This window comes from Seriola aureovittata, chromosome 19 (genome assembly GCF_021018895.1).
Source record: "Seriola aureovittata isolate HTS-2021-v1 ecotype China chromosome 19, ASM2101889v1, whole genome shotgun sequence".
Taxonomy (NCBI): Eukaryota; Metazoa; Chordata; class Actinopteri; order Carangiformes; family Carangidae; genus Seriola; species Seriola aureovittata.
This window is the reverse complement of record NC_079382.1, coordinates 13,923,648-13,950,567: the sequence shown is the minus strand read 5'-3', so window position 1 is coordinate 13,950,567 and position 26,920 is coordinate 13,923,648. Positions and strand designations below refer to the sequence as shown.

Sequence of the window (26,920 nt, the reverse complement as noted above, 5' to 3'; positions counted from 1 at the left end):
GGTGGTGAGTTATAGTATATCTAGGTTATGGTTATGAGAATTCTCTTGTGTTTAACAATTTTGACTTATTGTAACTCACATTAGTTCAGAAAAAGACGTGTGTTGCAAACATAGGAAGCTGAGAGGCCATGTAAAGGTAGACTCTGCTGGGGTGTTGCATCCATATATCTACACGTGCTGATGTGTCCTCAACATCACTGTGGTGTCTCCGCTGTCTGCCTCTATCCGTGGTGCTGAACAATGATCACGTGACCCCCGCCGGTGTGCTTCCACCCCATTTTTTTTCTTTTTTTTCGTTTTACAGCTTTTTTTTTTTCTTTCTTTGAACAGACACAAACAAAACAGCTTCGGCTGCACTTTCAATTAAACGACGTGACAATACAGACACACACCGCTGTGCTGTTCTGTAAAGGCCGCTGATTGTTTTCTCCATCGCCATTTTCAGCCGCCAGACGGCTCGGTGTGATAATAATGGACACCGACTACACGTCCGGCTTAGAAAACCCTCTGTACGGCGAGCTGAAATACTTCTGTAGGAAGATACAGGAGGCCTACAACGAGCTGAAGGAGGACCTGACACCTTACCGAGATGATCGCTTTTACAGGTGGGTCTGCTGTTTTCTCACCGACACAGAGGCAAATCCATTATTCTGCTGCATTACGTATCCAGGCTATTGGTATTGCATGCTGTGATATAATGGACCATTTCACAGCTTAATGTGATCTCGTTGTGTTATGATGGCAGATGCAAACAAAGGTATTCATCAGTTTAGGTTTCTGAGGAATCATACTTGCTTATTGTTTTATCGTTGTGTTGCTTTGCATCATTGCCTTAACTGAAGATGAGAGCTGGCTTCGATCAACAGAGCCAGAAAATATAAGTGGAAAGAGGAAAAAACAAGAAAGTCATATACAGTACACATACCTCAATGTGTAGCACCATTTTATTAGAAAATATCACAATTGAAAACGAGGCAGAGGCCTTATAGCCTATAAGGCAACAAGTGTTGTCTTGTGGATGGGCATTTACGTGCATGTGATGGTGGTTGAACACCGCATTCCTGGTTTGAAATATAGATTTTGTCCTTTACACTGTAAGAAATGAAACAATATCTCATGGATAGCTCATTAAAAATTAAAAGTAGACGTTGATACGCGATGTAGTCGTGCTACGCATGCGCGAAATTTCTTTTCATACAAAGGACGTTCAGCCGTCAGATGGACGTTACCATCGGTCATGGAGGGATTACTGCACTAGCCGACCAGACACAGGCCTGGGGTTAGGGGGGGCACCTGCAAAATCTCATAGAAAGAAACACAAAACGACAGAGAGACGTAAAACAGACACAGACAGCCGCAAGACAACCAAAATGAGACGAAAAACAACAACCAACAGAGACAAAAGAGAGACAAATAACCACAAACACGCAAAACACAGATACCCCAAAGAGACACAAATGAACACACACGGACACAGAATGATCACAGAGTTACACAGCCGCCTCATAGTTAATCATCTCTTTGGATACCATGTTCATCTGTGTAAGGGACCTTTTGTATGACTTTATATAGACTATGTTTATATGCATCTTTATATACAGCCTTATGGTCTCTGCACTTGGACCTGTTGTCTCATTATCCGCCCATGCCCTCAAGACTTAGAACCCCATGCCTTTTGACTAAATATATTAAGCCACACACACACACACACACACACACACACACACACACACACACACATATATGTATTTTATTTAATCAGGCAGTCACAGTGAGATCGAGATCTCATTTATAAGTGAGACCTGAGTACAGAAAATAAAATATATAACAAAAATAAATATTTATAGCAGAGATACAAAATTTCTGTGATTTGAATATACATTTATAGACTGAAGTGATTCAAACATACATTCAGATAATAATTTATTTCAATAACGGTAACAACAGTGTATATTTAGATGCATTTAAATATGCATTTCAATTTGCATTTAAATACACAACTAGGTAGACAATACATTGAAAAATTATAAGCTCACACATGCATTCTGTAATAGTAGGTAAAATATATTGACCGAATGTAGGACATGAAATCGTAAATCCCAGTTTCATAGACTAAACAAGGAGGAGAAGGCAGGACGGAGTGTGTCTCCTTGTTCCCTACTCACTCAGATAAGTCCCCTTATCAAGTTCCCTTTTCTCCCCGTCGGCACCACGTGTCCCCGGTCCCGCCCATTTGATGACGTTGCATTCCAGTTGTCGCAGACTAAAAGATGTCAGCTGATGTGGATTCACGGATGTAGATTCACTGAGAAATTTTAACGCTTTTTCTCGTTCGCCTGAGACTTCACACCGACTGAAATGGAGCGGTGAGTGTATGATTTGTTCAGCGGATACACTCGAGCTGTGTCACTGCTGCGTAAACGTGTGAGGATACGCGTTAAAGCCACTGTGCTGCTCTGTCCTGCCATCTGTTACTGCTAGTAAAAGTAGCATGGAAGCTAGCAGTGTTGACATATCCGCGCCTGTACCACCGGCTGGAGGCTAACAACATTAACCACAAAATAAATATTACCTACCGAGTGTTGTTTCTCCTGGTGTCTTCTTGTAGCTGTGGTGTTTGCCGAGTGTGTGTTAACACTAATGTTTGTCTTCCTGTAACAGACTAGCCCCTATGCGGCTTTACACCCTGTCTAAAAGACATTTTGTCTTGGTCTTCGTGGTGTTCCTGATCTGCTTCGGCCTCACTGTCTTCATTGGGATTGCAGGTATGACCAATAAACATTACTGCAGCACCAACACACCAAAGCTGGGTGTTGGTCTGAACTCATTTTGACACAGACTTCTGGTTTTGAAATACAGTCAGTGGGTGAGTCATCACCAACTGTAAACAAGTTTTGATAACAAAGTACTTGAAAAACATGAATCCCCTTTCACCCCTACTCTGCTCTTCCCTGGATAGTCCAGTGGTTCTTAGACTTCTTCTATCATACATATATTTGAAAGCAGAAGCATGGAAGCATCCATGCCCCCCAGCTCTCTTGTATTGTTGTATTGTTTATCATACACCTTAAATCAGATTAATTCAACACTGCAATTTAGCATCCACATTTTTCTCTCTGGGCATACATGCTCTTTGCTACAATTCCTTTACATCTCATAGTTTCACCACAATTTGAGTATCACATTTTTAATGTTTTAGTGATTTCAGTATATAGCTACTGTTACAGAAAAACAAAGAAAGCAACCATAATTATGTAGGTGAAATTTATTTATTTAATTCATTTATTATTTATTTAATATTTACTTTTTATTTTAAAAGTCAAGGAGGGTTTCACTTTTTTCTTCGGCATCACATTAAGTAAAATGTGTTTGTGTTTTCTTCATATCTGTAGGTCCTAGGATTATTGCTGAGCAAGAGCACAGTGGTGATCAGTTACTAGTAAAAAATGCCTCATTGAAGGTAAGACGTTTCTAAGGCAGAAGCGTGTATATTGTCAGTCTTTTTGTAGTTTTTGGCTGCTGGGCATTTGAATGATGGGACACATGTAAACATTTTGAGAATGCGCTGAAAAGAAATACTACGATTCTTGTTATACGTGACTTCATTGCATGTCTGAGTGGTCTAAAAATGTGACTCTGGAAGAATTTCATATTGTAGTAGATAGAAAGTGTATACTTTTCCATGTCAAAGATTTCAATGTGGGGTTGCAACTAATAATTATATTTTTTTTTTTTCTTGATGTATTTGATTAAAGTAAAATTTTAAAATGGGTTGTTTTTAGAATTTTGGCATTTCTTTAAAAAAAAATTACTCAAAATATCCTTATAGTTGCTTATTCATTTTTTATTCATCGACTTATCGATTTACTGACTAATTTGTGCAATTCTAATTTAAGGAACGTCCCTGTGTTAGGACAAGGTATTTGGGTTTGAGCAATATATTTTGTGTGATGTACAGACAGATTGCAGAAGTCCTCTGTGTTTTAATTATTGGCACTTATAATAATTATCATTCATAATAACATATTATTGATGTCATTCATTGTATTTTTTCAGACTGGGCCTTTCAATTTAGTTTCTCCTCCCCTCACCACTTACAACCAGCAGCTATGGCTCACCTGTGTGATGCAGGTTGAAAACAGTAACAGTAAGACGACACACTGCGCTTTCAGCAATTTATCTTTTATATGTTGTAAACATACCTGGCTGGTTAATAACATGTTCTCACTGCTGTCTGTGACAGTGGGAGACTTCCAGCAGCCTTTCGAGATTAACGTTGAGCTAAAGGGAGTGATGCCGGACGCCAGCGTGATGTACATCAACAACATGCACCAGAAATCACGAACACTTCACTGCGGTACAGTAAGTGTCAATCAGACCCAACCATTGCTTTCTCTATTACAGCACACTGGGATGTCATTAATCATTTAGGCAGGCAGCAGCAACCAGCACGGCAGTGTGAGTCTATGAAATGCATGCAGTCCTTTCCATTTCAAATTCATTGATCTACTGTGCAGTTGTGCTCTTTGCTGAATTGGCAGTGATGCATCCTTTTTTTGTTTCCTTACAGAAATGTGATGAGATCATTGTGCTCCATCTGGGCTATCTGAACTACACCCAGTATCAGGTTATGGTCAGCTTCAAGGGCCTTGAAAATATCACGTATGAAATTAAGGTCAAGTTTGTGGTAAGTGACAAAATCTGTATTTTTCTTCCAACTCATTAAACAAACTCTGTAATACTTTGTTGCATTTAATTTTATTTTTATTGCTCGAGCTAACAGGTCACTCACCAACTCTTTTACTGTTTTGTTTCCCTGTTTAATTTTTTTTTTTTTTATTCGTCCTTAGTGGAAAACGTACAATCCCACTTTCTCGCAAGTGGAAATCTGGTTCCGGTTCGTCTTTGTGGTGCTGACCTTCATGGTGACGGTAAGAGCACTCATACCGGTTACTTTAGGTTTTCTACATCTAAATGAATTTCTCATTACCCTCATTACATTTCTTTTCAGAACGCAGGATGACTAATGATTTCTTTCTGTGTGTTACAGTGTATGTTTGCTCATTCCCTGAGGAAATTTTCTATGAGGGACTGGGGCATAGAGCAAAAGTGGATGTCTATTCTACTCCCATTGCTCCTACTCTATAATGGTGAGTTTCAATATTCTCCCTCTCAAAGCTACATTTTACCTTTTAATTTAATTATCATTCCATGTTCTTTCCTTTTTAACTATTACAGAAGTACAGTGGCTTTTAATTTGACAGAGAAAGAATAGTGGGTTTAATCTGTCTGTGCAAGTGTAACGTGTCCTGTGCAATTTAAAAGAAGTACAACTCTATGGTCAGGTGTGTTGCTTATTGTGTTTTGTTGCTTTTGCTATTCAGATCCATTCTTCCCGCTGTCATTCCTGGTGAACAGCTGGTTTCCAGGGATGTTGGATGCTTTCTTTCAGGCTCTGTTCCTGTGTTCTCTGCTGCTCTTCTGGCTCTGTGTCTACCATGGCATCAGGGTTCAGGTGGGTACAGTATTATTCCCATACTTAAAGATTTTCCCCTTATTTAGCTAGTTATGAATCATTTTTCATATGTTTTATCCTGTTTCCACAGGGTGAGAGGAAATGCCTGACGTTCTACCTACCTAAGATGATCATTGTAGGTCTTCTGTGGCTCTCAGCGGTTACACTGGGCATTTGGCAAACGTAAGTCTAACTTCACTGGCTGCCACTAGCCTGATTCAAACTGTGAACTGCAACAGGACTGCAAAGATCCACTCTTCTTTTCTGAAATTGCAGGGTCAATGAACTCCAGGATCCCACCTATCAATATAAAGTGGATATAGTGAACTTTCAGGTGAGACTGTTACCTATAATGGCACTCTAAGCAATGTGTCGAATAATTTTTATGAAGCTGGAGTCAAAGATGGAGAAAAGGGAAAGGATAGAGAATAGAACCTTTTATAGTTACTATACCATAACGTCCTATGTTATTTCTCCAGGGTATGAAGGTCTTCTTCCTGATTGTAGTTGCCCTCTACATCCTCTACCTGATTTTCCTGATTGTCAGAGCTTGTTCTGAACTCAAGAACATGCCTTACTCAGGTACAACACCACACCACACGCCTCTGGATCTGATTCAACTTTACATTTTACTATGATAACACTAGTGTGCTGTGTGTTTTCAAACACTAGATCTTCGGCTGAAGTTTTTGACAGCACTGACGTTTGTGGTGCTCATTATAAGGTGTGTCTATTGGAAAAGCACCCTCTCTGTGCATTGAGATTTTTGAAGAGTTTGGTCTAATTTGATCCGATTGTTCTGGTTACTCTTTTTTTTTTTTTTTTTTGTTCTCCAGCATGGTCATTCTCTACCTGAGGTTTGGTGCAAAGGCTCTTCAAGACAATTTTGTGGCTGAATTGTCTACTCATTACCAAAACTATATCCTTTCTAAAAAATGTTTTAACCACAATTTCACTTTAAATATACCATGTGACATAACATGTTAGTGTCTTAAATGGAAAGTTATTATTCTTTAACTCCAGACATACCAGCTGAATTTTTATCCTTCTATGGCCTACTCAACTTTTACTTGTACACATTAGCATTTGTGTATTCCCCCTCTAAAAATGGCCTTTACGGTAGGTAATACAGCGTGGCCTTTACTAATTCTACGTCTTCTCTCTTTTCTGCAGTAGATAATGAACTATTATATCAATGCACCTGATGTTGTTTGTTTAATTTCCCAGACTCCCAGTTAAAGGATAATCCTGCTTTCTCCATGCTAAATGACTCAGATGATGAAGTGATATATGGGTATGTATATCAGACAACTCACAGCCTCTACAATTCAGCTGGCATTTTTTGTGATTAAATTAAATTAAAAGCACACTTTACCTCAGGTGGTTAGGTTTTCCCTGTGGAAATAGGCCAGTGTTGATGGCTTTTGTGAATTATTACTCTTTACAGCTTGGCAGGTTATACACAGGGTGAACATATATAAACCCACTGATATTTCTTTCTCTTTTTTTGTAAAGGAGTGATTATGAAGACATGCCTTTACAAAACGGACGTGCTATCAAAGCAACCACCAAGTACCGGGATGAGAGTGACAGTGACTGATGGATCTCCGACTGCTCCTCCTCTGTGTCCCTGTTGGAAACTATGAAAATGTATTAAAACAAACCATCATTTCTTTGTGTACATACAGGATATTTGGATTGGTACTATGGAATGATATGATACTCTAGTTGTACATAAATATATTTTTAAAAAGATAAATTCCATGTCTACTGAATGTACTGTAAATTTACTGAAAGTTGAGGCATGTAGCCACTCAGACTTTCCTCTCCATTGTTTATGCTTTCAGTCTAATTAAAAACAGCAGAAACACTGATGTAAAACAATACAATTTTTACCAGTTTATAAAAATGTTTTTCCTTCATAACCAGCATTTCTTCACAACCTTATTTAAAAATGATCGGGAAAAGTGCTAATATTAATTGGGGATTTGTTTATATGTGAAATCAATGCTATTTTTTAATCCTTTGTGTTGGAACACTGTTGTCTCTATATACTTCTACTGTGTTGTTTTTGCCATTCCTTTCTGCTCTCTGACCGTCTGAGAATAATGAGAATGCATATATCTGGCCAAAGCTGAGTAACATTGTGCTGATGGTAAAACAGTACACTGTGGCTCACTATCACTGACTAGTGTCATGAATGGGGAATTTAAGTGCCATAACAGTGTTGGCTGTTGACAAATCCTCTTTGTCCTCAGACATGTTTAAAAAAAAAATAAAAAAATAAGAGAGCCTGACCTGGAATTGGAGCCACTGAGCTGCTACCACTTCTTTTACCACTTATTTCCTTGGAAAGCAGCTTTGAAATTGCACTTGTTTAAAAATGTTATTTATTTTGCTGAAAAGTGATGACATTTGATGCTGTATGATCTGATGATTTGGATGCATGGATTTTACACTGTTTTGTTAATGGACTACTGATCTATTATTTTAAACATTTGGTATCCCAGCATATATGGTAGTTATACCATTGGCCACATATATTTTGCCTTATGTAGAGCATATGATTTCAAGTAAGATTTTTTTTTTCTCTGTAACCTTCTATATTGCCTCTATTTACTTGCTGAACTTTCCTTTGTTTTATGAAACTGGAGCTTTTGGACAAAAACAGCCAAAACAAATGCGTGTCTGTTCTTTACAAATAATATCTCAACATGTTTTCTAATCAAGATGGTGCCTTGTCTTTACATCAGTTTTCTTCTAAATGGGCTGCAGTCTCAAAGTTGTAAATGCTTTTGACATAAAATGTACCTGTTTGGTTGTTTTAGTGTGAATGTGGCTTATGTTGATTCAAGGTGGTTAAATGAGGTTGTTGTGAGTCCTGATATATGGGAAGCTCTTGATATTTTTGTTGCTTTAAGAGATAAAAGTTGTACGTATAGCACTGTCATGTCACGTGTAAATAAAGCAAAGTGTATTCAGCATGGTATTGTTTTAATCAATGGCATTAAACATAAAAACATAACATGTAGGTTCTCAAAAATACATAAAATCATGCAAACGCTTGAGGTGCATCGTAGTACGTTCAGATAGCCAGCCCAAAAACACTGACAATGCAGTACATGGACTTGTTTTCCCATCTCACTGCACAGCTATCTGTTGGGAGAAATACACAATACATTCAGTGACAGTATCACCAATGCATTTAAATGTGAAGTATAGACAATGCATCAGTTTGTGACAATGGACCACTCAAAAAGCTTGACTTGAGCATTTTCAAGACTGTCCAGGACCTCCTCTGTAAATAAAATTACCACAAGTCTCTCCTGTGTTTATGCATTTTCAAGACTGTCACACAAACTTTTACTGTTGTAACTTGGCTGCATAATGTGCAGAATCATTTTATTACACTATGTGCCTTTTACATTTACCCCTGGGGACAAGTTAAGTGTTTCTTGGATGTTGAAGAAAACAACTCTTAGATCATATTCAAGATTATATGTACACAGAGGTGTTTTATTTTTACCATCAGTAGTGTTGTCCCAGAAGCAGGCGCTTGCTGTTTGCAGACCTGCTCCATTTTTCTGCATGATGATACAGGTGACTGAAAGAAAACACAAATACTGTCTTTTAATGCCAACCTCAGAGCATAAGAGCCAGAAGCGTGTTATTTCTGACGCAACACACCACATACCAATATATTTGAAAGGCTTTCCCAGCTTGCTAAGTTGACTGAGGCACTGCTCCACTACACTGGTGGTCCACTGGTTCACTCTGCTGTGCTGGTAGGCATTTCCTCCTATGGCTGCTTCCACTGACTACAGAGACATTGTTAACAAAGCTGTGTTTAAACAAATCAACACCCACAATGTCTCTATCTTTTAGTTGCCTTACTGCAATAATACTAATACATGTAAATCCACGACTTTGTAAACCGCATAATATAATGCAACTTAACCACAAACTACCGAATAAAAATTGTACTAAGAATCAGTTGTATGTTATGCTATAAATTATTTGAATCGGTGCCTAGCAACCGTTAGAGTGTTACTTAGCAACTAACGCGTCGCTAAACATAAAGTTGGTAGCTAGCGGTAGCAATGAGCCGATAATACCCCAATACCTAATACCTAATACCCAAACTTTACGGGTGATCCAGAAGATAGCGACATTACCTCTTTAATTATTGTGCTCACGTCTTCAACGACGAACGCAGTCTGTTAGGTGAAAAACATTAAAAGAAGTTGCAGTTTAAGCTAGCCAGTCGACGTGAATGTTCACCTTCTACTTTCTGGCCAAATTATTATCTGTTAGTTACAATCTTAGGTAGAACTTTCAAATATATAAGCTATAGGCAAATAAAAAATACGTGCAGTGACTACTTTACCACATTCAACTCACCTCCTCTTCTGTTTGGTACTCGTCCATAATCAGTACCTCAAGAATAAACAATACCAGGTAAACCAAGGAAGAAGACTTCCGGTCATATTTCTTCACAATAAAGGTTTGGTCTCTAAAGATCTACTGGACTCAGGTAGCGAGTGAAGAACATTTTTTTCATCGTCCATCAGTTCGTCCATCAGTTCATTGAATCGCTGGGCCCAAAACACAAAGTAACACAAATAATCCGGCCAAAACTTCTACTATTTCTTTTATCTGCTCATAATATCGAATTCCTACAGCTTTAGCCACTAGCCACCTGGCAAATGCCGCCCTTACAGTAAAGCATGGTGGTCGCGACGTTGTGCTCTGGATTTGTGTCTCAGCAGCAGGGGCAGGCCATGGTCTTAATTGAGGGAAAGGGGAATGCAACTAAACACAGACTTAAAGAAAGTCTGCTGCAGAGTGCACACGCCCTGAGACTGGGGCGATGGTTCATCTTTGAGCAAGTCAGTGACAAGGATGGAATGGCCCGGACTTTAAGCTTTGAATTGCAACCCATTAAAGATCTCAAATTGTTGCCAAAGGCGGGTTATACAAAGTGATAAGGGTCTGAATATTTTTGTAAATGGGTGATTTCAGTTCTATATTTTTATAAGTTTATAAAAAATTTCTAAAAGCAGATTTCACTTTGTCATGGGATATTGAGTGTAGACTGCTGGAGAAAAATAGCATTTGCAGTTAAAGCAACAACACAGTGTGCAAAAGAGGTCTGTATACTATCTGATGCCACTGTATACAGTATGTAGTGCAGTAAAGAGTACTATTTTTAGTTCTGTAATGTAGTGGAGTATACGTTTAATGAAGTATAAATTGGAAATACTCAAGTAGAGCCCAATTACCTATTTATACTTGAGTACAGGACTTGAGTAAATGTACAATTGGATGTATTTACTTAAATTCTTACAAACACTGTTAAACAGCTCCTGGAAGGCAGTCAGCTCCCTCTGCTGGTCAATTGTAGAAAAATCATTATTTCACCTCAGGTGAAGCCAACGCGACGATTGGTAACCTCTGTGGTCCTCGGTGTTTTGATGACAATTTCAGGTAGGCTAATGATTTTACAAACCAGCGTATTTATTATCATCCATCACTGAGTTCTGACTTTACATCTACGTTCAAGAATTTTGTAGACATTTGTTAGTAACGTATTTTTCGAACTGCAAGGCTAATGTTAATGTTGCTAGCCTAAACGGTCACATGTTACGCTAGGCTAACTAATTTGCTGGCTAAAGTTACAAGCATGGATGTTCTTATAATTCATCCATGGCTGCAAGGGGTAAAGTTAGCAAGTCCGCTAAGTTGTACTTTAGCGTTACTCCCACAATTAGAAATATATATTTTAAAATCATTAAAACAGCATCTTAAAAATTTAGAACTTAGTCATGAATTCACCTGTTACCATTAACTTCGAATTACATGAATCGATCGAGCTATTACAACCTTTATTTTGAAACAGAGTGGCGGAAATTATTTGGTTCAGCTTCTAGCTTGATGCTCTGGGTCTGTGCACATTTTGGTGGTTTAGTTGTACTAAAATGGACGTCATCATAATAATTTAATGGATATCAAATCGAAATATGTACTTGCGTATAATGCATAGTGTGGTTTATATTTGAATGTAGTTTCCTGATTCTGCACCAGGGAGGGAGAAACAGCTCAAATTATCACTGTGAACCCGTGAGCCCTCAAATGCAAACTCATGTATTTGGGTTATGTCTATCAATACACACAGTCTTGTTATCAGAAATATACATACGAAAATTAAATCATGTAGTTTAACTGAAGAAGCAAGCCGTTAAATCTATATATAAGAGTTAAGGATACTGGTTTGTAGTGTTCGCTTATTGGGCAATAGCAGATCACGTGATACTAACAACCCGGCGTACTATCCAAATGTTTTCAAACTAGACTCTTCAAACTTGCGTACTTTGTGTGTCCTGAAACATCAAACTGAGCTTTCACAGTTTGCTGGTTTGGTAGTTTTGTAGTTGTAAATTGGGTGTTGTTTTTTTTTTTTTTTTTTTTTTTGTAGTAATTAAAACTATGTTGAACCGTGAGTGAGAGTAACAGTGAGGAGAATCACTGTCCTGTCTGTGACACTTTTAAATTATCGCTTCTCGGCCTTTTGGCTAAGATCAAGTGTAGTATCTGTTCTTATCAGTTTAATATCTGATAGTTCCCCTACCCGGGGACCATATATTAAATTGATTTTTGGAATAGGGAGATGGAACAGGGGCTTGCTCCGTCCACTCCACGCATCGGCCTGGTATTGCAGTACATCCAGGAACGGTGCACCCCCTCTCTCTGTTTAAAAATATCGATTTAAGAGACTTAATACCTTAATTATTAACCCGTAATGCTAAACGGTATTATTGTGGAAATCAAAATGAGGTGTAACACCATGTTGCCGTAGTTGCACACTTTTAACACACAATTAATGCATTATTTCTATTTCAGTGTTAGGTCAGTAGGTCTTGAAACTGTCCTTGTTTGATCGAGTTTCTTTGCTTCATTACATCCTAGTTTTGAAATGAACTATCAATTCAGGCTGATTATTACTCTAGCTCATTCTTAATAATTGCATAATTTCTTCTGTTGTTGTTTTTCAAGCAAATACACAGTGTGTATTTCATTTTATGGTATTATCTAAATGATTTCTACTTGCTATGAGTTACAGAGATGAGAACAGGATTTTGAATGTGGATCAACCAACGTGTTGCAGTCTGATTTAACTTTCACTCATTTGAAATAGCAGTTGGGCTGTTGTTCATTTTTAGGAAGTACAATACAAGAAATATGCGATTTTAGGTCAGCTTTTGATATGGAAATGCAGGGTTGCATAGTGGGAAATACAAGCATTATTTTTCAAATAAAATTTAGATAATCTTTGTCAGCCTTTGTGCAAAACTGTTTTGTCTTAATATATCATATTTAACATGCCCCCCCCTATAGCCTTTGGTTTTGTTAGTTTGTAAGAACAGTCTGACAATATCTTATTGCTCTTTATTTTTCTCTATTGAAATATGTTTTGAAATCTTATTAAGGTTGACAGTCCACAGCAAATGAATGCTTTACGTACAGAGTTGAATATTGCAATTGGCTCTGTTCTCCACTAGAGACTATCTGAGCTCTATTTGTTGCTGTGTAGTTTGTCACAGAGCCGTAAAAACACATTATATTCATCTCCCTCAGAGAACTGCGTTGGTTGTTTTTGTTGTATATTTAACATTTGCAAGATTTCCCGACATTGACTCTCAGTCTTTGGCCTAGATGCTGAAGATTCATCAATAATGTGGCTGTAAATTAGATCAGTTTCTGATGATATTTATTATCACTGAATAAGAGCGTATCACGTAACCAAGATGACCCCAGGCACTGCATTATGAATTCGATGTTTCTTATAGATTTACATATTTTGTGTGTTTGCATGGTATTGCGCACATAAAGCGCCCAGTGAACTTGTTTTCTGTTTTTACTCACTCTTGTGGCTCCTTGGACACAAAAGACAGCACAAATTAAGCCATGGTGCAACCAAGAAGCAAAATGCTCTGTTTTTTACTTACAGTTTTTTCACAGTAATATAACAAAAAAATACAGCAATTTTTCTATTTCAGTCTGCATTTAAAACATTGCAGTGTTCATTTCATGAAGAGTCTGTAGTCCAAGAATAGACAGTTCTTTGAAAAAGTTATTTCTGCGTGATGGGGAATGAATTCTGGTCCATTAACTCGCCAACTCTATCCTGGAGGGTGTGAACCACCTCTGCCAGGATAAAGACATGTGTGTCATCAAGGTCCTTGAGGATGAACTTCTTTCCCAAGGCCATTGTTTCATCCAGGTAGAGGAGGAACTGTTTCATGGCAGGATCACTGGTTCATTGGGGGGAGGCGAAAACTACTGTTAGTACATTCAGCACAAATGTGAGGAGAAAAATGTTTTTTTTTTTTTTAATCACAATACTTTTTCTTTCTAACACCTTAGCATCAGTAGAGGCACATCTTTTTGCCAGCATTACATGAGTAGGATGCAAAATTTGAGGGCAGATTTATAGCTTTCCTTACCACTCAACAAGGACACCTTTGTGTACGTTGACCATGTTGACAGGTGCAGAGAAGTCCACAATGCTCAAAACCTGCGGCGTAACAAACAAATGCATGACTTCCCTGGAAACACGAGCAACTAACGTAGCAAACGCTAAACTCAGGAGGAAATTCCGGTAAAGATACGTAGATCATATAGGGAAAAGTCCGGCGTGTGTAGGTCTCAGTATCTTTCAATAAGTTTCTTTTTTTTAACATATCTTAAAGTGACTTCAGAAAACGAAAACAGTTTGCTAACATGTAAATAACAATAGCTGGCTTTTTGTTGTAGCCTGTCTAGCTTGTTATCGCTAACGTTAGTTCTAAAGTATAAAACCTCGGGGATATTTTTGCTTAATACTGCAGTTTTCAAATACTAAAAAGAAAAAAAAATCAGCTAATAAATGTTGACATACCTGATTATATTCAGGCGAAGAAGTTAACGAAGACGAGAGAGGACTGACTAATGTGAAAGCTTTAGCTTCTCAAAGCATCGTACGGTGACGTACGGTGTGTGTCGAGGGACAATCTTCTGCGATGCAAAAAATGTGGGCATGTTGCATAAATACACTTACTGAGCACTTTAGTAGGAATACCTGCGCACCTGCTGACTCATGCCAGTATCCAATCGATCATGTCGAAACAGAGAAAGGCATAAAATCATGCAGATACAGGTCAGCATATTCAGTTAATGTTCACATCAAACATCGTTGTACGTGCTAGACGTGCTAGTATAAGTATTTCTGCAAAAGTCGTCTCGAAGTGGTTTCATGAACGTGATAAAGAGTCAATTCAATAGAAACACATTTGGGATGTGGTAGAACCAGGGTAGAACAGGAGATTGGCAGAATGAATGAACAGCAGACAAATCTGTACAAATGATTTAATGCAGCAAAATCTCAGAGAAATGTTTCCAACACCTTTGCGGAGTCTATGCCACAAAGAAATGAGGCTGCAGTATTAGTTCGGTTTTCCTAATAAAGTGCTCAGTGAGTGTATATCATTATATAATAGCTTTTGGCCAATTCAATGAATTAAGTATCTGACGAATAAAGGTATATCATCTCATTTATGCATATATTATTACCATAAAGCAGTCATGCTTGGTTATTTACATTTTCCACAATAGTCTAACACACCCAGAGATAGTAAAGGCATATATACCACAGGAAAGGAAGATCTCTGGCATTGGACATTTTTATATTGTCTCCATTTCTTTGGTCATATCACTTAACCCTAGAAGAATGTACTGTGTTGTTTTTTCAGTTTTGTCACACAGACAGCAAAAGCATATTTCACAACATCATAGTATTAATATTGTAAAATAAATACATTAAGATGATATGTGTAGCGTAAAGCAGCTTTGAGATAAAAATGAAGCAATGCAAGAGTGTATAGAAGTCAAATAAAGCCTCCAACTTTATACATTTATTAATTGTCATTGCTAGTGGCAGTTTGGACAGTTTGGAAATTAAAAAACAATTTCTTGATTTGTCCCATACAGATAAATAAAGCAGCCTGAACTAATATTAATACAGGTCCATTTAAGGTAAGGCTCAGGAAGTAATATGTTTTGGCACACAATGACATGTCATACTGCAGTTATAATAAAATATAAATATAAAAATAAAATCTTAAACCATTGCTCTGGTCAGAAATGTAAGGAGCATTAGTGGCAACGACATGTCAGTGCATCTTGAACTGATACAATATGAGCATTACGCACCACGTGCTAAGTTAAACTGCTATGGTTCAGATGAAATTGGGAAAAAAATCCAGAAAAATAAAATCTAAAATTAATTTTTCTGAATTTACTTGTAAACATATTATGTGCTTTAAAAATTCAAACAATCTTTAAAATTCATCTCACTCACTAGTTAGAGAAACCAATCTAGGAGGATGACTAGGAGAATAAAATCATCACAACTGGCAACTCTTCAAATATATCACTGTGTAAAATTCATTTAATTTCCCCAATTATACTATGATCACATTAGTGAGTGTTTATGTAAGTTTTCAACAAGAAGAGGCAGTTATGTTTCCATTTGGTTAGGGTGTGGATGGGTGACAGAGCTCTCCCCCATTTCAAGTATACAGTAGGTTGTATCAGTGTGTTTGTGTTCATATATTTCAGTCAGTGGCTGATGTAGCTCTGCAGTGCTTCCTGGATGAACTGGAGGCTGCGTTTGTACAGGAATGAGTCTTTCTTCTCTGGCTTGCATATGTTGAGATGATCTACATCCACCTCGATGAGCTCACCGATGCCAAGATCTGAAACCAAATGAGAGAAGCAAAGGTAAGAGCTAAAGGAACAAGATTCTTTTGGCTCATCCATTCATATTTAAGCTATATGTAACAGATAGATGTGTCTTATTTCCCACGTGTGTTGCATACTTGCTGACTGTGATGGTACCACCAGTATCTTGATCATGGGACCAATGTTTGTTGGCAGCCTCTCTGCAAAGCTCAGGACCTTGATTTCCTTTTCTCTGGCCATGTTCAAGAAGTTCTCATTTAGATTTCGCAGTGCTGGTGAGTCTTGAAACACAAGGACAACAGCTCACAGTTGATACTGAACAAGTTCTATGAAACACAAACAGTCTTGGACCTCAGAATTGATTTCATGCACTTACCTTTACAAAGTTCTCTGACTTCTATAGAGGGAAAGAGGAGATATCTGACATTGACTGAGTACTCTGCCATAGATGTTCCACGGTGAGGAACACTATAGAACACAATGCCCTTGGTGTTTTTTAACAGCTCATGCATATCTGGGTCCTCAGAGGCATCAAGGAGCATTTTCTTCACAAGTAATCCTGACGGAAAAATCAAACGGAGGATACAGACAGATAGAGAACCTTTAAATCAGACATATACAGGCACATCTAGGTGCAGATGTTAAATAAGACCAAGACACTTGTTTTGTCATGTTGTGTTCAAGGGATGTAAGTGAAAATCTGACATGCTTGTGGAAGGAACTGTCTGACAAAATACCTCCCATACTGTGGGCTACCCAGACCACAGGCCTCTCTCCAACCCCTGCCAGCTTTAACTTCTTTAGCAGCTCTCGACTTCTGTAGGCCAAGGATTTCCTGAAGAGACGAAAACAAAGAATGAATCAACCGTTTGCTCCCTGATAGCCTGTTGGAATTGTGTATAATGAACGTTTGAGATTGTAGAGCTGTATGAGTATGGGACAATTATGTCATCTCTGTTATTAAAGAGAATGTACTGATTTCGCTTAACACACTTACCAACAGTAATAATCCTAATATTTTGTACAATGTATCAAACATCATGACTATTTCAAACTAATTAAGCTACAACTCTTAGAGAAATGAAATGTAAAAAATGTTTCACAATATTTCATACTTAAACTCCAGTGGACATTTTAAGAAATTACAGATTTTTCACCTCTGATTCTCAGCGGGACACTTGGCCATCCAGTCACTGAGGTGACTGTCATACTCTACTGATAGTACTCTCAGATTTGGACAGTCAGCAGCCAACCATGACTGTCAATAAAAGGACACAACAACACACAAGAACAACAGTGAGAGATTATTAATTTCCTTATGATTAATCCAAATCTGCTTGGGACCTTGATCTAATTTTATTCATTTGATTTGATTTGATTTGTAGTAGGACAAACAGAGGCAGACACTGTATGGTGATCCATTATACTCCACAGTAATAAGAGGAATAAGGTGGATTTCCTACCTTTGGCCAGCACTCTGTGTAGTCGTCCCTGCTTTCTGCCTCCTTCTCTTCCTCTAGCGTATTGCGGTCCTTCTGCCTCCACGTTTTAAATGCTGCCCCGAGAATCCCATGGATGAAAAGCACATCTGCTTTGATTTGCTGGCTGGAAATGAAAACATTATCAAAGACAAGTGTTGGTTTAAATGTAAAATAAAATGAAACTAATTATTAAAAGTACATGACAAGAGGAATGAATTGTTTTCCTACTTGCCACGTGTTTGTGGATGGAGGATGTAGACACCATCTTGGTATTTCTCTTTCACCGTCTCCCTGTCCAGGTTGGCCAGAGCGCGAGCCGCATGAGACGCCTGCATGACATGAGGAGACTGCATCATCTCAGCCAGGACAGATACCCAGCCTGAAGGTGTCACATAGGTAGGGATGAAATGAAAAAAAAAATATTGGATTGATTATAGTCTGTTGTTAGAATTGGGATTGAAATTATTAAAACCAAAAAATTAAAAACAAACAAACACAAAAAGTGTTAACAAGTATGAATATTGTAACGCATGCCTGGGTTGACAGTTGATAGTCTTTGTAATTGTGAATATATTATCTGTAGATGAAATGGGCACATGCAAAAATAGGCTTTAGATGTTGTTTTTATTAACATCCTCAATACACCCAGTCAAGATTGCACATAAGCAGAACCCTTTATGGAATAATCTGATGTGTTACAGACTTACCAGACTGGGATATGGCCTGGTGAACACTCTCATTGAGCGCCAAGTTTCCTATGATACGAACAATGTTCCTCTGAATCTTCTGGGAGTCTCTACGGAGCTGATAAACCCTCTGGAGGAGCTGCAGGCCCCCGTTGGCAACTATGTGGTCACAGTGGCTCTGGACCTGTAGACAAGAAATGTGTGTGAGTAAGTTCAGACCAGTTATTCACTTCACCTTAAATGTCAGTCATATTCTCCACACACCACACTGACTGCTTCAATAATGAGGTAATAGCTGTTTCTTCAAAGAGTGCTTTGTGTTTGAATTTGTTTTCAACAAAATCAAATTTAGATGCACAAGGGACATTGTTACCTTTGAGTGCTGTACCAGTGCCTGCAGACAGAAGGATTCCACCTTCTCTGAGGGGACAGAGGTGAGGCTCTGGGCGTAGGGCAGACCATTGCCGCCAAAGCACCAAAGACCACCCTGCAACATGAGAGCACGGGTGTTAGTGACAACATTCAGAGATTTGAGTTTTCAAACCTTTCGGGCATACAATAGATTGTTGTTGTCCTGCTGTTTTGTGTTCCAGGACGTCATCTTCCTAAAGACTTAAGACAGAGTACGTGTACTAATACATCTGTCATGATTACCCGTTGTGCTGCCATGGACTGAGTGCTCTCTCTGAGAGCCAGTGAAGTGAAGTACTGAACACATTTGTCCACCTCAGACAGAGGCAGAGACGCCAGCAGCTGCCTCAGTCCATCCTCTGCTGTCAAACCCTGTGGAAAAAATTGTTAACAGATCTTAGTTACAATCTTAAATTCAGTACATGTGTGAGGTGAAGCTAAGGCAAGAGAGCAATAAGCATATAGTCACGTATATTATACATACATCTTCCAGATCAGGTAGCACAGGTGGGGGCAGGAAGAATCGCAGGTCTACCTGAGGAGTCCGGGCCAAGCCCACTGCTGTTCGCTGGTCTATAAATTGGGCTGCTGTCTGGTACTGGTAGTCTGTAATATAGACAACAGGTGTGACCTAATCTCTCCTCATTTCACTTGTTGTAAATACACCCAACATGATATGCAACAGTTTTTGCATATTTTACCGTGCCAGTGGTGATTATCTGCAAGCTCCTGTACAGCTGGTAGTCTGATGGCTTTATTGGCTGACTGTGTCCTCTTCAGCAGGACCCACAATGCCACCTCATGTGGGTCTGCATCTACATGGCTAAAGTGCTCTACAACATAACGATACAGAACAAACTGATTGGCTGAACATTTAGAGAACAAAGAGTTAAAGTGTGCACAAATATCCCTATGGGCACACTGAAATTATACTCACACTCTGTCTACGATGACTAACTATCAGGATCTACAACACCACCTGCAGATTACATCAGCTAGGAAGTTACAAACCTTGTGGTTGCAAACCTTGAGTCATCAGTTTGGCAGCTGTTCATTTTTAAAAGGTCAAAAGTCAATTTATTAGAGAGCTCACTGTAATATAATTATGGGAGTAAGTGATAAATATAGTTATATAGGGGGAACAAAACAATCAGAATCATCTATTTTACTGTCAGCTGCACAATATACTTAATGCATGAACTATGTGACATTCAAAAACAGGATGTGCATGTGCTGGGCAGGTGTTTCCTTTGTTCTTCATCTTCATACCACATAAAAATGACTGGGCACTGACTGGGTTTACTGAGAGTAAACATTTGTGCTTCTATTAGCAACAACTTCTGCTTTCTACTTCAAGAAACATTGGGGGGGAGTATTATGGTTTCACACTGTGGACTTTTCAGTCTGGTTTCCAGGTTAACTAGTATAAAGGCAACTTTTGGTTTCTTACCATCTAGTGATTGCAGTAAAAGCCTAGAGGATATTTCCAGAAACCGCCGTGCTGCTTTATGAAGTTCCCTCCTTGCTTTGTGTGTAAGCCCTGAGACACACACACAATGGAAAAAATAACTACCATGGCCTTCTACAAAATCTGGGTTGTATTTACACTACCACAATAACAAACTATTACTGAAGTAATGCTTGCTAGTTGGTTTCTCAGTATACAGTAGGTTGGTTAGTGATTGTTCCAGGAAGTAAGTGAGCCTTGACTAGTGGAAGTGAGATCAGGCAGCAGACTGACCCAAATATTTAGGCAGGAAAGATAGTCGAGAGGGGAAGGAAGGAACGGCAGGAAGAAATGTTCGCAGATGTCATTGGGCATCTGGACATGACAAACTTAAAATATACAAGAAATAAATGAAGCCACTCAGCATATTTGTCAGATGTCATCAAGGCTGTCTGTGGAAGTAGGACAGTATCCAAAAAAACAACTCTTCTAAACTAAAAAGAAATCTCAGAATAGTCCTTTTAAGTTTCCTAAGGTGTTTTAAAGGGACACATCACTTCCCACTTATAAAGTCTCAATGAATGACATTCATTACCTGCAGTAAGGTTCTCCTTTTCATCTGAGGGTGTGGCTCTCAGATAAATGTAAGACTTGTACTTCTCTTGAAAAATTGCACTGGTGTCAATGGTCACAGCCTTGTCCAAGGCTACAACCTCATATGTGATAAAAAGACAGCCCCTGCAGAAAGATAATGGACAAGCTGAGGCACATTCATGATATTACACACAAACTACAAGGATGAGATTTGGCCATTTAGGATTCAAGTAGTAAAATCTGAATGTAAATACTGTAACTTACCCCAAGACAACTGCACCAGTTACTTTAGCAACCTTCCCTACATTTCAGCAGAAAGAATTATATATTTACAAAGGCTTTAAAACAGTTTACACAAAAGCATACAGGCTGAATCCGTGTTTTTAGAGTAATTAGGTCTTCGCGATTGCTGACAACAAACATCAGCATACACATAGACAAATACAGGTCCATTAACTCACTTAAATCTTTCCACTGAAGCACTCTCTTCACTCCAGGAGGCCCAGCTGTGCTCAGTCTCCGGCAGCGGATCAAACGTAGAGCTGCAGCAGACATCCTCCGCCTGCATGACCCCCAGTATGGTGAGGCTAAGTTACGTAAATCAAACCGCCAAAGAAGAGCAGCCACTTACTCCAATTTGGGCTTATCTCACACTGGAAACTCAATTACGTATCGTGTGGTCAATAGCACGTTTGCTAAAGCTAATTTAATGCCAAGTACGTATATCAAAGGTACCTGATGCAAAACTTCACTGGCGCTTCACGACTGTAATGAGCAAACAAACGTACAATACCAGCATTTAACCAACTTGTGATAAATAATTAATGTCGACTACAGTCAACGAAATAATGTAAGGTTATCAACTCATACACAAGTCGTTTAGCTAACCTTAGCTAACTTAGCTGGTGTTAACTCAGAATAACTAAATCGGTCAGTAAATCTAACCCCATCGTTCACCGTAATCTTACACCAAAGCACAACTTTTGACACTCCTAACTCAAACATTAACATTAAACACAAAGCTACGTTTACCTTTAACACCAACTTACTAAAGAATTAGCTTTTGGCTAACGTGTCAGAGCTTTCAGAGCTTAACAACTGTACTGAACTGTAAGCTGCCCAGCTGACTGATTAAATTAACCTTTTCGTGCGGGTTCATTTTCATTGCTGTACAAGGACATTACCTTATTCATCGACTGACAAGGTTTAAAAGGACTGACTGTTAATATTTCCCACCACTGCAGCGCCTGGTCATCACAAAAACACAACGTAAACTTGTCTCACAAATAATACGTCATGCCGCAACTAACGCGAAATGAAAAAAAAAACTCAACAAATGTGTTTTAGATTAATATCAAAACGATACTAGACGTATGCTGTTCCTTGTGTGTAGTTTTTATTCACTCGACGTGCAATAATACGACGTGTTAGTGCTGTGAGGAAAGCAGCTGTTCTTTTGGTCCTGTGAAGCTAAGGGACTCTGGAGACATCAGTGTCCTTCACCTGCCAAACTTTACTGCATCAGACCAGTTTCCCCATCAGGAAACAGCAGTCACACTAGAGAAATAATATGCACGCTTAAAGAGGGTGGACAAAATAATAAAAACACCTGTAGTGTACAACAATCATGAACCAAATACTAACTCTTGTCAGTGTTGGAAAGGTTACTTTTGAAATGTAATGGATTACAAATGATGAATTACCCTCCTAGAGATATAATAAGTAATGCGTTTTTTTTTTATTAATTCATTACTTTTTGATTGCTCTTCAGTACCATTCATGTACTTTGTTGGTGCCCTATAGAAATATCACTACCTAAGGACCTCCCTAATGAAAACACACTGCTGAATTAATTTAGTGAGTGTTATTAGATCTCACACCTATCACACATAACACTCAAGTTGTTTGCAGATATGCCAAAACAAGGCGCTCTAACTCAGCTAGAAGATGAAAAGCAAGAGAATAAATGTTATTCTACTAGTCAGCTCTTTACCAAAAAGAATACATTTGGATATAACCCCTTTGTAATCACCAACATTTTGATTTAATAAAATTTTGATGACGTAATCCGGTTACATGTAACTAGTTACTCCCCAACACCGACTATTGTAAAGGTCGTAAAGGAGTAGGTGTTGATGCTGGTGGAAAGGACTGATCGACATGGAGCTGCAGTTTGTGGTGGTGGTGTATTAAATTGCAGTTGCTTGTGTACTTCCTTTGTAAGGTATTTCCCTTATTATGTCTAATGCACTAATGGACAACATCACAATGTAAAATTGCACCACAATCTCAAAATTCAATCAACATTTGTCCAACACAGTCAATGTGTATTGTCCATGTATTGCCATACGCAAGAACAAGGCACTGCTTTGTGTGTGATAACAAACATCCTCCAAGCTTTGTATGGAAAACTCAGTCGCCGTGTTTCTGATTCTTGCTTTTTATTGCATTAACTTATGAGCAGAGTTCAGTTAATCACATTCAAACATACATAACATACAAAAACAACTTGCACCCAATGCCCTCTTTTCTGTCTCTCTCTCTCATGCTCACACATACATGCAAACACACCCGGACGCACACACACACACACACACACACACACACACACACAGACAGACACTAAATTACTTTGAATGGCACACATACCCACACTATCCATATATCCACTTTTGCATTGATACATAAATGACACATCTACAATTTATTAATTACAGGTTAACACACAAACACTCGTCTTCCTGTGCGGTACACATACACAATCCTTCTCTCTTTTGCATAGTTAATAGATGATCAGCAGGAACCAAGCAGAAGTCTTGCCTTGCATCTTGAATGCCCAGCCAACAGTATGTATTTGTAGATTTTTGCCTTGTCTAAACTAAACAAAGATTCTGTGCAAGCATACATTAGTGTCAATCACCATTAGATACAGGCTGCTAATTTTTAAGAGGAATAATTTTGGTTCCAGTAAGCAGCCATTGCAACATTGCTGAAAGTGTCAAATGTTCGTTTCTTTTTTAAATACTTTGCATCAGTATTGAATGATGAAAGACAAGTATGCCTTTGTCAGCACCAGATATATATTAACTAACCAAAAGACATACAAAACTGGTTGTTCTTGAGTGTTATTGTGTCGAGCAGGACGCACATTCGACCTCGACTTCCTTGTTCACTCCACCCAGCCCCACCTGGACATATAAATCAATATAGCTTTAGTCCAATATCATTTGTAAATCCATTTACAACTCAGGGCTCATTCAGTTTGTGTCAGCATAGCGCTCTCTCTCCTCTCAGGTGCATGTTTCCTGATAAGCTCTAATAATGCTCTCATAAGCTGGAGGTGGGGTCTGTGTAGCATGGAAACCCCTCAGACCGTTGTTCCCCCAAAATGACTCAGGTCTGGGTGGGGTAGCAGCTGACTGGGCTGCAGTTTGAGGTGACCCAGACGTTGTGCTTAGAGTCGGTGTACGGGGCAGCGTGGTCTGGCTTCCCTCCTCTGCCTCCCTTGCGATTTGGCTGCACTGAAGAAGAGGGTGGAAAGTGGAGGCCCTGAAGCTGGATTTGTGGCCCAGTGGGTCGAGGTGATCTGGGGAGGAAGTCTGGCGGTGGAAGCTGAAAGCAGCACTGACCAAACTGTTGTTGCTGCGCCGGTCGTAGCTGCTGTTGCGGTTAAAGCCTGGACGGTTGCGAGAAGAGGTGCGTGACCGGCGAGGCGGGCGCCGGGTGATATTGGCAGAGCCAGCTCTGCGTCGGGACATCCAGGTCAAGATAACGTAAACCAGGGCCCCCAAGACCAGGCCCACAGCCATGGACACACAGAAAGCTATGATCAGCGGAGCTGTGAAGAGAGAAACATGTAACAAAAAGGATCATTTATGGTCTGCATTTTTAATTAATACTTCACAAACATCCTCCTGAGTCTTGCTTTCTACATGATTTGCATTTTATCTCTTCTACCCTATTGACATTTATACTCTTTAGGGCAAGAGTTTAAAAATAGTTATGTACATGCAATATATCTAAATGCACTTTATCCTTAATAGCAGTCTTTTTACGTCATCCCCTGGGAACGGAAGGAATTTTAATTAGAATCTATGTCCTTACCAAGATTACAAAAACCATCTGTGTGTAACAAATGGAGGATTGCCAGCAGGGTCTTACAAGATTGTGCATCTTGACAAAATAATAATAGACTTCCGTCTTTCATGTTTACCAGAGCAAGTCTCTTGGAGAAAACAAACTGATTTCATTTCTTTCCCACAAAAAAGGGCACTGACTTTTGTTCACTGCTTCTTGCCTTGGATGCAGTTTTGCCAACATAAGCGTGCTTGGGAGAAGAGAGAGAATACAGCGGCTAAGACAAATCCTGTTGGACTTCTGCCAGGGAAAACAAATCAATTTCCTTTCAATACAGTTAAACGTTAAAAAGACTGAACTTATTTTGCCACCAGCCCATATTTCCACAGCGGGTTTTTTTTCTAAGACTTTAGGAAAGGGGAAAACAGACACTGGCCAAAAGTCATCTGGAAATGACATTTGGGAAAACTGAGGAAAAAAAAAAAAAAACACACCAAGAAAACATAACAGTACTTTAAAGATTTGGACTTGGAGTGTTTTTAGAAACTGAAAAAGGTTTTCTTTGACTAGTCTAATTTGTTTGATCAAGTAATCTCAACAGGAACCAGGCCCCCACATTAAATCTATTCCAGGGGTGATTAAAGCTTAAATTCCTGAGAGAACAAAGGTGCCAATCAGAGACCACATGAAAAAGCCCAGACCAGCTAAAAGAGAAGGGAAATTGGAAAAAAAAACTCACCAGCATCGAAAGACTGAAGTATTTCCAGAAAGAGATTTGTGTTGTTCTCGGCCATGACTTTATCTGCTGTGTTAGAGGAGAAGAAGAGAGACTCAACTCTCAAGTCTTTATTTTAATCTCTCTTCTTCTCCCTTCTCCTCTTCCTCTGTCAGGTCTCGCCGTCTTTCTGTTCTTCTGATGGGTTTTCCTGTCTTTTTTGCCTCCCCTCTTTCCTGTTCTCTCACTTTCTCCCTCTTTTCGTCCCTTGCTCACTTTCTCTGTCAGTGTGTCTGTCTCCCTCAGAGGGGAGACTCAGCCCAGAGGCACACAGGACTGGCGGCTAACTCTGGCAGTCGTCTTGTTTATGGAAGCGGAAAACTACACTGTCACATTTCCTGCTTTTCTGCTTGAAATTAGCAACAGGAGTGGCTTATCTATGCAGGACAGAGATCCTGGAGGTGGGGAGACGGGGTTGTTGCTATAATCACTTCCTCTCCCATCATTTCCTTCAGGTTGATTAATGTAAAACAGAATCACCCCTGAGCCGTAAGACTCAGTTCTTCAGCTTTCACCATAGGAAAGTCCAAAACACTCACCAGTGTTTTTGCTCCTTTCACAGATGATAAATATTTCGATCACTCTCCTATTTTTTCCCTCCACCACAGAGACCACAGGCGACAGTGTTGCCATTAGCTGCACCAGCACTTACCGTCTTGGGTCTGAAATGGGTGTTGAAGGCAAACCCACAGCTGGAATTGATGGTGGCAACAATATAAGTGCTTTTAATAGTTTCTCAGTTGTAATGATGCAAGAAATATGCTACTCTGGAGCATTTTTGAGTGACTATGTGGATATCTGCCTGTTTCTGTTCTGATTTGCAGCATATTTGTTAGTAAGCTCAGTCTTTCCACAGCGTCTGCCAGGTCAGCAGTGCCTGCATTGGACGTCTGGTCTTTTCCCAGTTGGAGTGATCCAGTAAAAACATTGTAGTTTGATAAGATAGAAAAGAAGCACAGATACCTTTTCAATGCAAGTTTTTTTTTTTTCTTTCTTTTTTTTTTTTTTGCTCCATGACAAATCACGATACAGTGAATGAAACTGAAACTCCTCATGTTACTCTTTCTTGATGCCTCACTTAGCGTTGTTTTAATACACTCAAAGCCAAATCTGCAAGGTCATCAGTACAGTCAGAGGGAAGGATGCGAGTAGTCT

At 39.1% G+C, this 26,920-nt stretch overlaps 5 protein-coding genes and 1 non-coding gene across 11 annotated transcripts; 2 read left to right on the top strand and 4 right to left on the bottom strand.

Annotated features, from left to right (window-relative positions):
* The first annotated feature begins 189 nt into the window (after positions 1-189).
* On the top strand, positions 190-8,497 carry tmem181 (transmembrane protein 181). 2 transcript variants are annotated; one of them, XM_056363210.1, is made up of 17 exons: positions 190-605; positions 2,662-2,765; positions 3,393-3,460; positions 4,057-4,147; positions 4,244-4,362; positions 4,571-4,687; positions 4,851-4,931; positions 5,051-5,150; positions 5,385-5,515; positions 5,607-5,698; positions 5,792-5,849; positions 5,995-6,097; positions 6,188-6,239; positions 6,352-6,434; positions 6,545-6,634; positions 6,743-6,809; positions 7,031-8,497. In XM_056363210.1, the coding sequence occupies exons 1-17, from the start codon at positions 472-474 to the stop codon at positions 7,113-7,115; spliced, it is 1,575 nt and encodes a 524-aa protein (XP_056219185.1). In that variant the 5' UTR covers positions 190-471; the 3' UTR covers positions 7,116-8,497. The 2 variants fall into 2 exon arrangements, with proteins under 2 accessions (XP_056219185.1, XP_056219186.1); XM_056363211.1 differs by lacking the exon at positions 190-605 and adding an exon at positions 2,217-2,366.
* dynlt1b (dynein light chain Tctex-type 1b) lies at positions 8,493-10,204 on the bottom strand. Of its 3 annotated transcripts, XM_056363212.1 has the most exons (5): positions 9,917-10,019; positions 9,691-9,732; positions 9,210-9,333; positions 9,042-9,119; positions 8,493-8,671 (listed from the first exon to the last, which is right to left on the bottom strand). In XM_056363212.1, exons 1-5 carry the CDS (start codon positions 9,941-9,943, stop codon positions 8,601-8,603), a joined length of 342 nt encoding a protein of 113 aa, XP_056219187.1. In that variant the 5' UTR covers positions 9,944-10,019; the 3' UTR covers positions 8,493-8,600. The 3 variants fall into 3 exon arrangements, with proteins under 3 accessions (XP_056219187.1, XP_056219188.1, XP_056219189.1); XM_056363213.1 differs by lacking the exon at positions 9,691-9,732 and having other exon boundaries at positions 9,917-10,013; XM_056363214.1 differs by lacking the exon at positions 8,493-8,671 and having other exon boundaries at positions 9,044-9,099; positions 9,917-10,204.
* Positions 10,205-12,067: 1,863 nt separating this feature from the next.
* LOC130160855 (U2 spliceosomal RNA) lies at positions 12,068-12,258 on the top strand. Its single transcript, XR_008826057.1, has one exon. It is a non-coding gene; the product is annotated as a U2 spliceosomal RNA (small nuclear RNA).
* A 1,221-nt stretch (positions 12,259-13,479) lies between these two features.
* On the bottom strand, positions 13,480-14,575 carry gtf2h5 (general transcription factor IIH, polypeptide 5). Its single transcript, XM_056363297.1, has 3 exons — positions 14,454-14,575; positions 14,020-14,090; positions 13,480-13,827 (listed from the first exon to the last, which is right to left on the bottom strand). The coding sequence occupies exons 2-3, from the start codon at positions 14,052-14,054 to the stop codon at positions 13,647-13,649; spliced, it is 216 nt and encodes a 71-aa protein (XP_056219272.1). The 5' UTR covers positions 14,055-14,090; positions 14,454-14,575; the 3' UTR covers positions 13,480-13,646.
* Positions 14,576-14,906: 331 nt separating this feature from the next.
* serac1 (serine active site containing 1) lies at positions 14,907-22,209 on the bottom strand. Of its 3 annotated transcripts, none has more exons than XM_056363294.1 (17): positions 22,098-22,209; positions 21,375-21,475; positions 21,178-21,214; positions 20,915-21,057; positions 20,323-20,412; positions 19,574-19,705; positions 19,357-19,478; positions 19,116-19,244; positions 18,835-18,948; positions 18,483-18,645; positions 18,004-18,154; positions 17,758-17,899; positions 17,452-17,552; positions 17,032-17,129; positions 16,671-16,853; positions 16,432-16,575; positions 14,907-16,308 (listed from the first exon to the last, which is right to left on the bottom strand). In XM_056363294.1, exons 2-17 carry the CDS (start codon positions 21,466-21,468, stop codon positions 16,172-16,174), a joined length of 1,980 nt encoding a protein of 659 aa, XP_056219269.1. In that variant the 5' UTR covers positions 21,469-21,475; positions 22,098-22,209; the 3' UTR covers positions 14,907-16,171. The 3 variants fall into 3 exon arrangements, with proteins under 3 accessions (XP_056219269.1, XP_056219270.1, XP_056219271.1); XM_056363295.1 differs by having other exon boundaries at positions 21,375-21,500; positions 22,098-22,182; XM_056363296.1 differs by having other exon boundaries at positions 17,758-17,895; positions 18,004-18,104; positions 21,375-22,197.
* A 1,128-nt stretch (positions 22,210-23,337) lies between these two features.
* Positions 23,338-26,161, bottom strand: myct1a (myc target 1a). Its single transcript, XM_056405516.1, has 2 exons — positions 25,730-26,161; positions 23,338-24,751 (listed from the first exon to the last, which is right to left on the bottom strand). Exons 1-2 carry the CDS (start codon positions 25,782-25,784, stop codon positions 24,204-24,206), a joined length of 603 nt encoding a protein of 200 aa, XP_056261491.1. The 5' UTR covers positions 25,785-26,161; the 3' UTR covers positions 23,338-24,203.
* Between the last annotated feature and the right edge of the window lie 759 nt (positions 26,162-26,920).

Excerpts from the sequence above, each read along its gene's own strand:
- myct1a (XM_056405516.1), bottom strand. The coding sequence starts at position 25,784 with ATGGCCGAGAACAACACAAATCTCTTTCTGGAAATACTTCAGTCTTTC. Across the intron at positions 24,752-25,729 it reads ACTTCAGTCTTTCGATGCTG|CTCCGCTGATCATAGCTTTC; the intron begins GTGAGTTTTTTT and ends CTCTCTTCACAG.
- gtf2h5 (XM_056363297.1), bottom strand. The coding sequence starts at position 14,054 with ATGGTCAACGTACACAAAGGTGTCCTTGTTGAGTG. Across the intron at positions 13,828-14,019 it reads AAAGGTGTCCTTGTTGAGTG|TGATCCTGCCATGAAACAGT; the intron begins GTAAGGAAAGCT and ends CCAATGAACCAG.
- tmem181 (XM_056363210.1), top strand. The coding sequence starts at position 472 with ATGGACACCGACTACACGTCCGGCTTAGAAAACCCTCTGTACGGCGAG. Across the intron at positions 606-2,661 it reads CGAGATGATCGCTTTTACAG|ACTAGCCCCTATGCGGCTTT; the intron begins GTGGGTCTGCTG and ends TTCCTGTAACAG. Across the intron at positions 6,810-7,030 it reads GATGATGAAGTGATATATGG|GAGTGATTATGAAGACATGC; the intron begins GTATGTATATCA and ends TTTTTTGTAAAG.
- dynlt1b (XM_056363212.1), bottom strand. The coding sequence starts at position 9,943 with ATGGACGAGTACCAAACAGAAGAGGAG. Across the intron at positions 9,733-9,916 it reads AGTACCAAACAGAAGAGGAG|ACTGCGTTCGTCGTTGAAGA; the intron begins GTGAGTTGAATG and ends TTCACCTAACAG. Across the intron at positions 9,120-9,209 it reads AAAGCCTTTCAAATATATTG|TCACCTGTATCATCATGCAG; the intron begins GTATGTGGTGTG and ends GTTTTCTTTCAG.
- serac1 (XM_056363294.1), bottom strand. The coding sequence starts at position 21,468 with ATGTCTGCTGCAGCTCTACGTTTGATCCGCTGCCGGAGACTGAGCACA. Across the intron at positions 20,413-20,914 it reads AAAGGAGAACCTTACTGCAG|GGCTTACACACAAAGCAAGG; the intron begins GTAATGAATGTC and ends TGTGTGTCTCAG. Across the intron at positions 18,155-18,482 it reads CCAGGCCATATCCCAGTCTG|GCTGGGTATCTGTCCTGGCT; the intron begins GTAAGTCTGTAA and ends TGACACCTTCAG.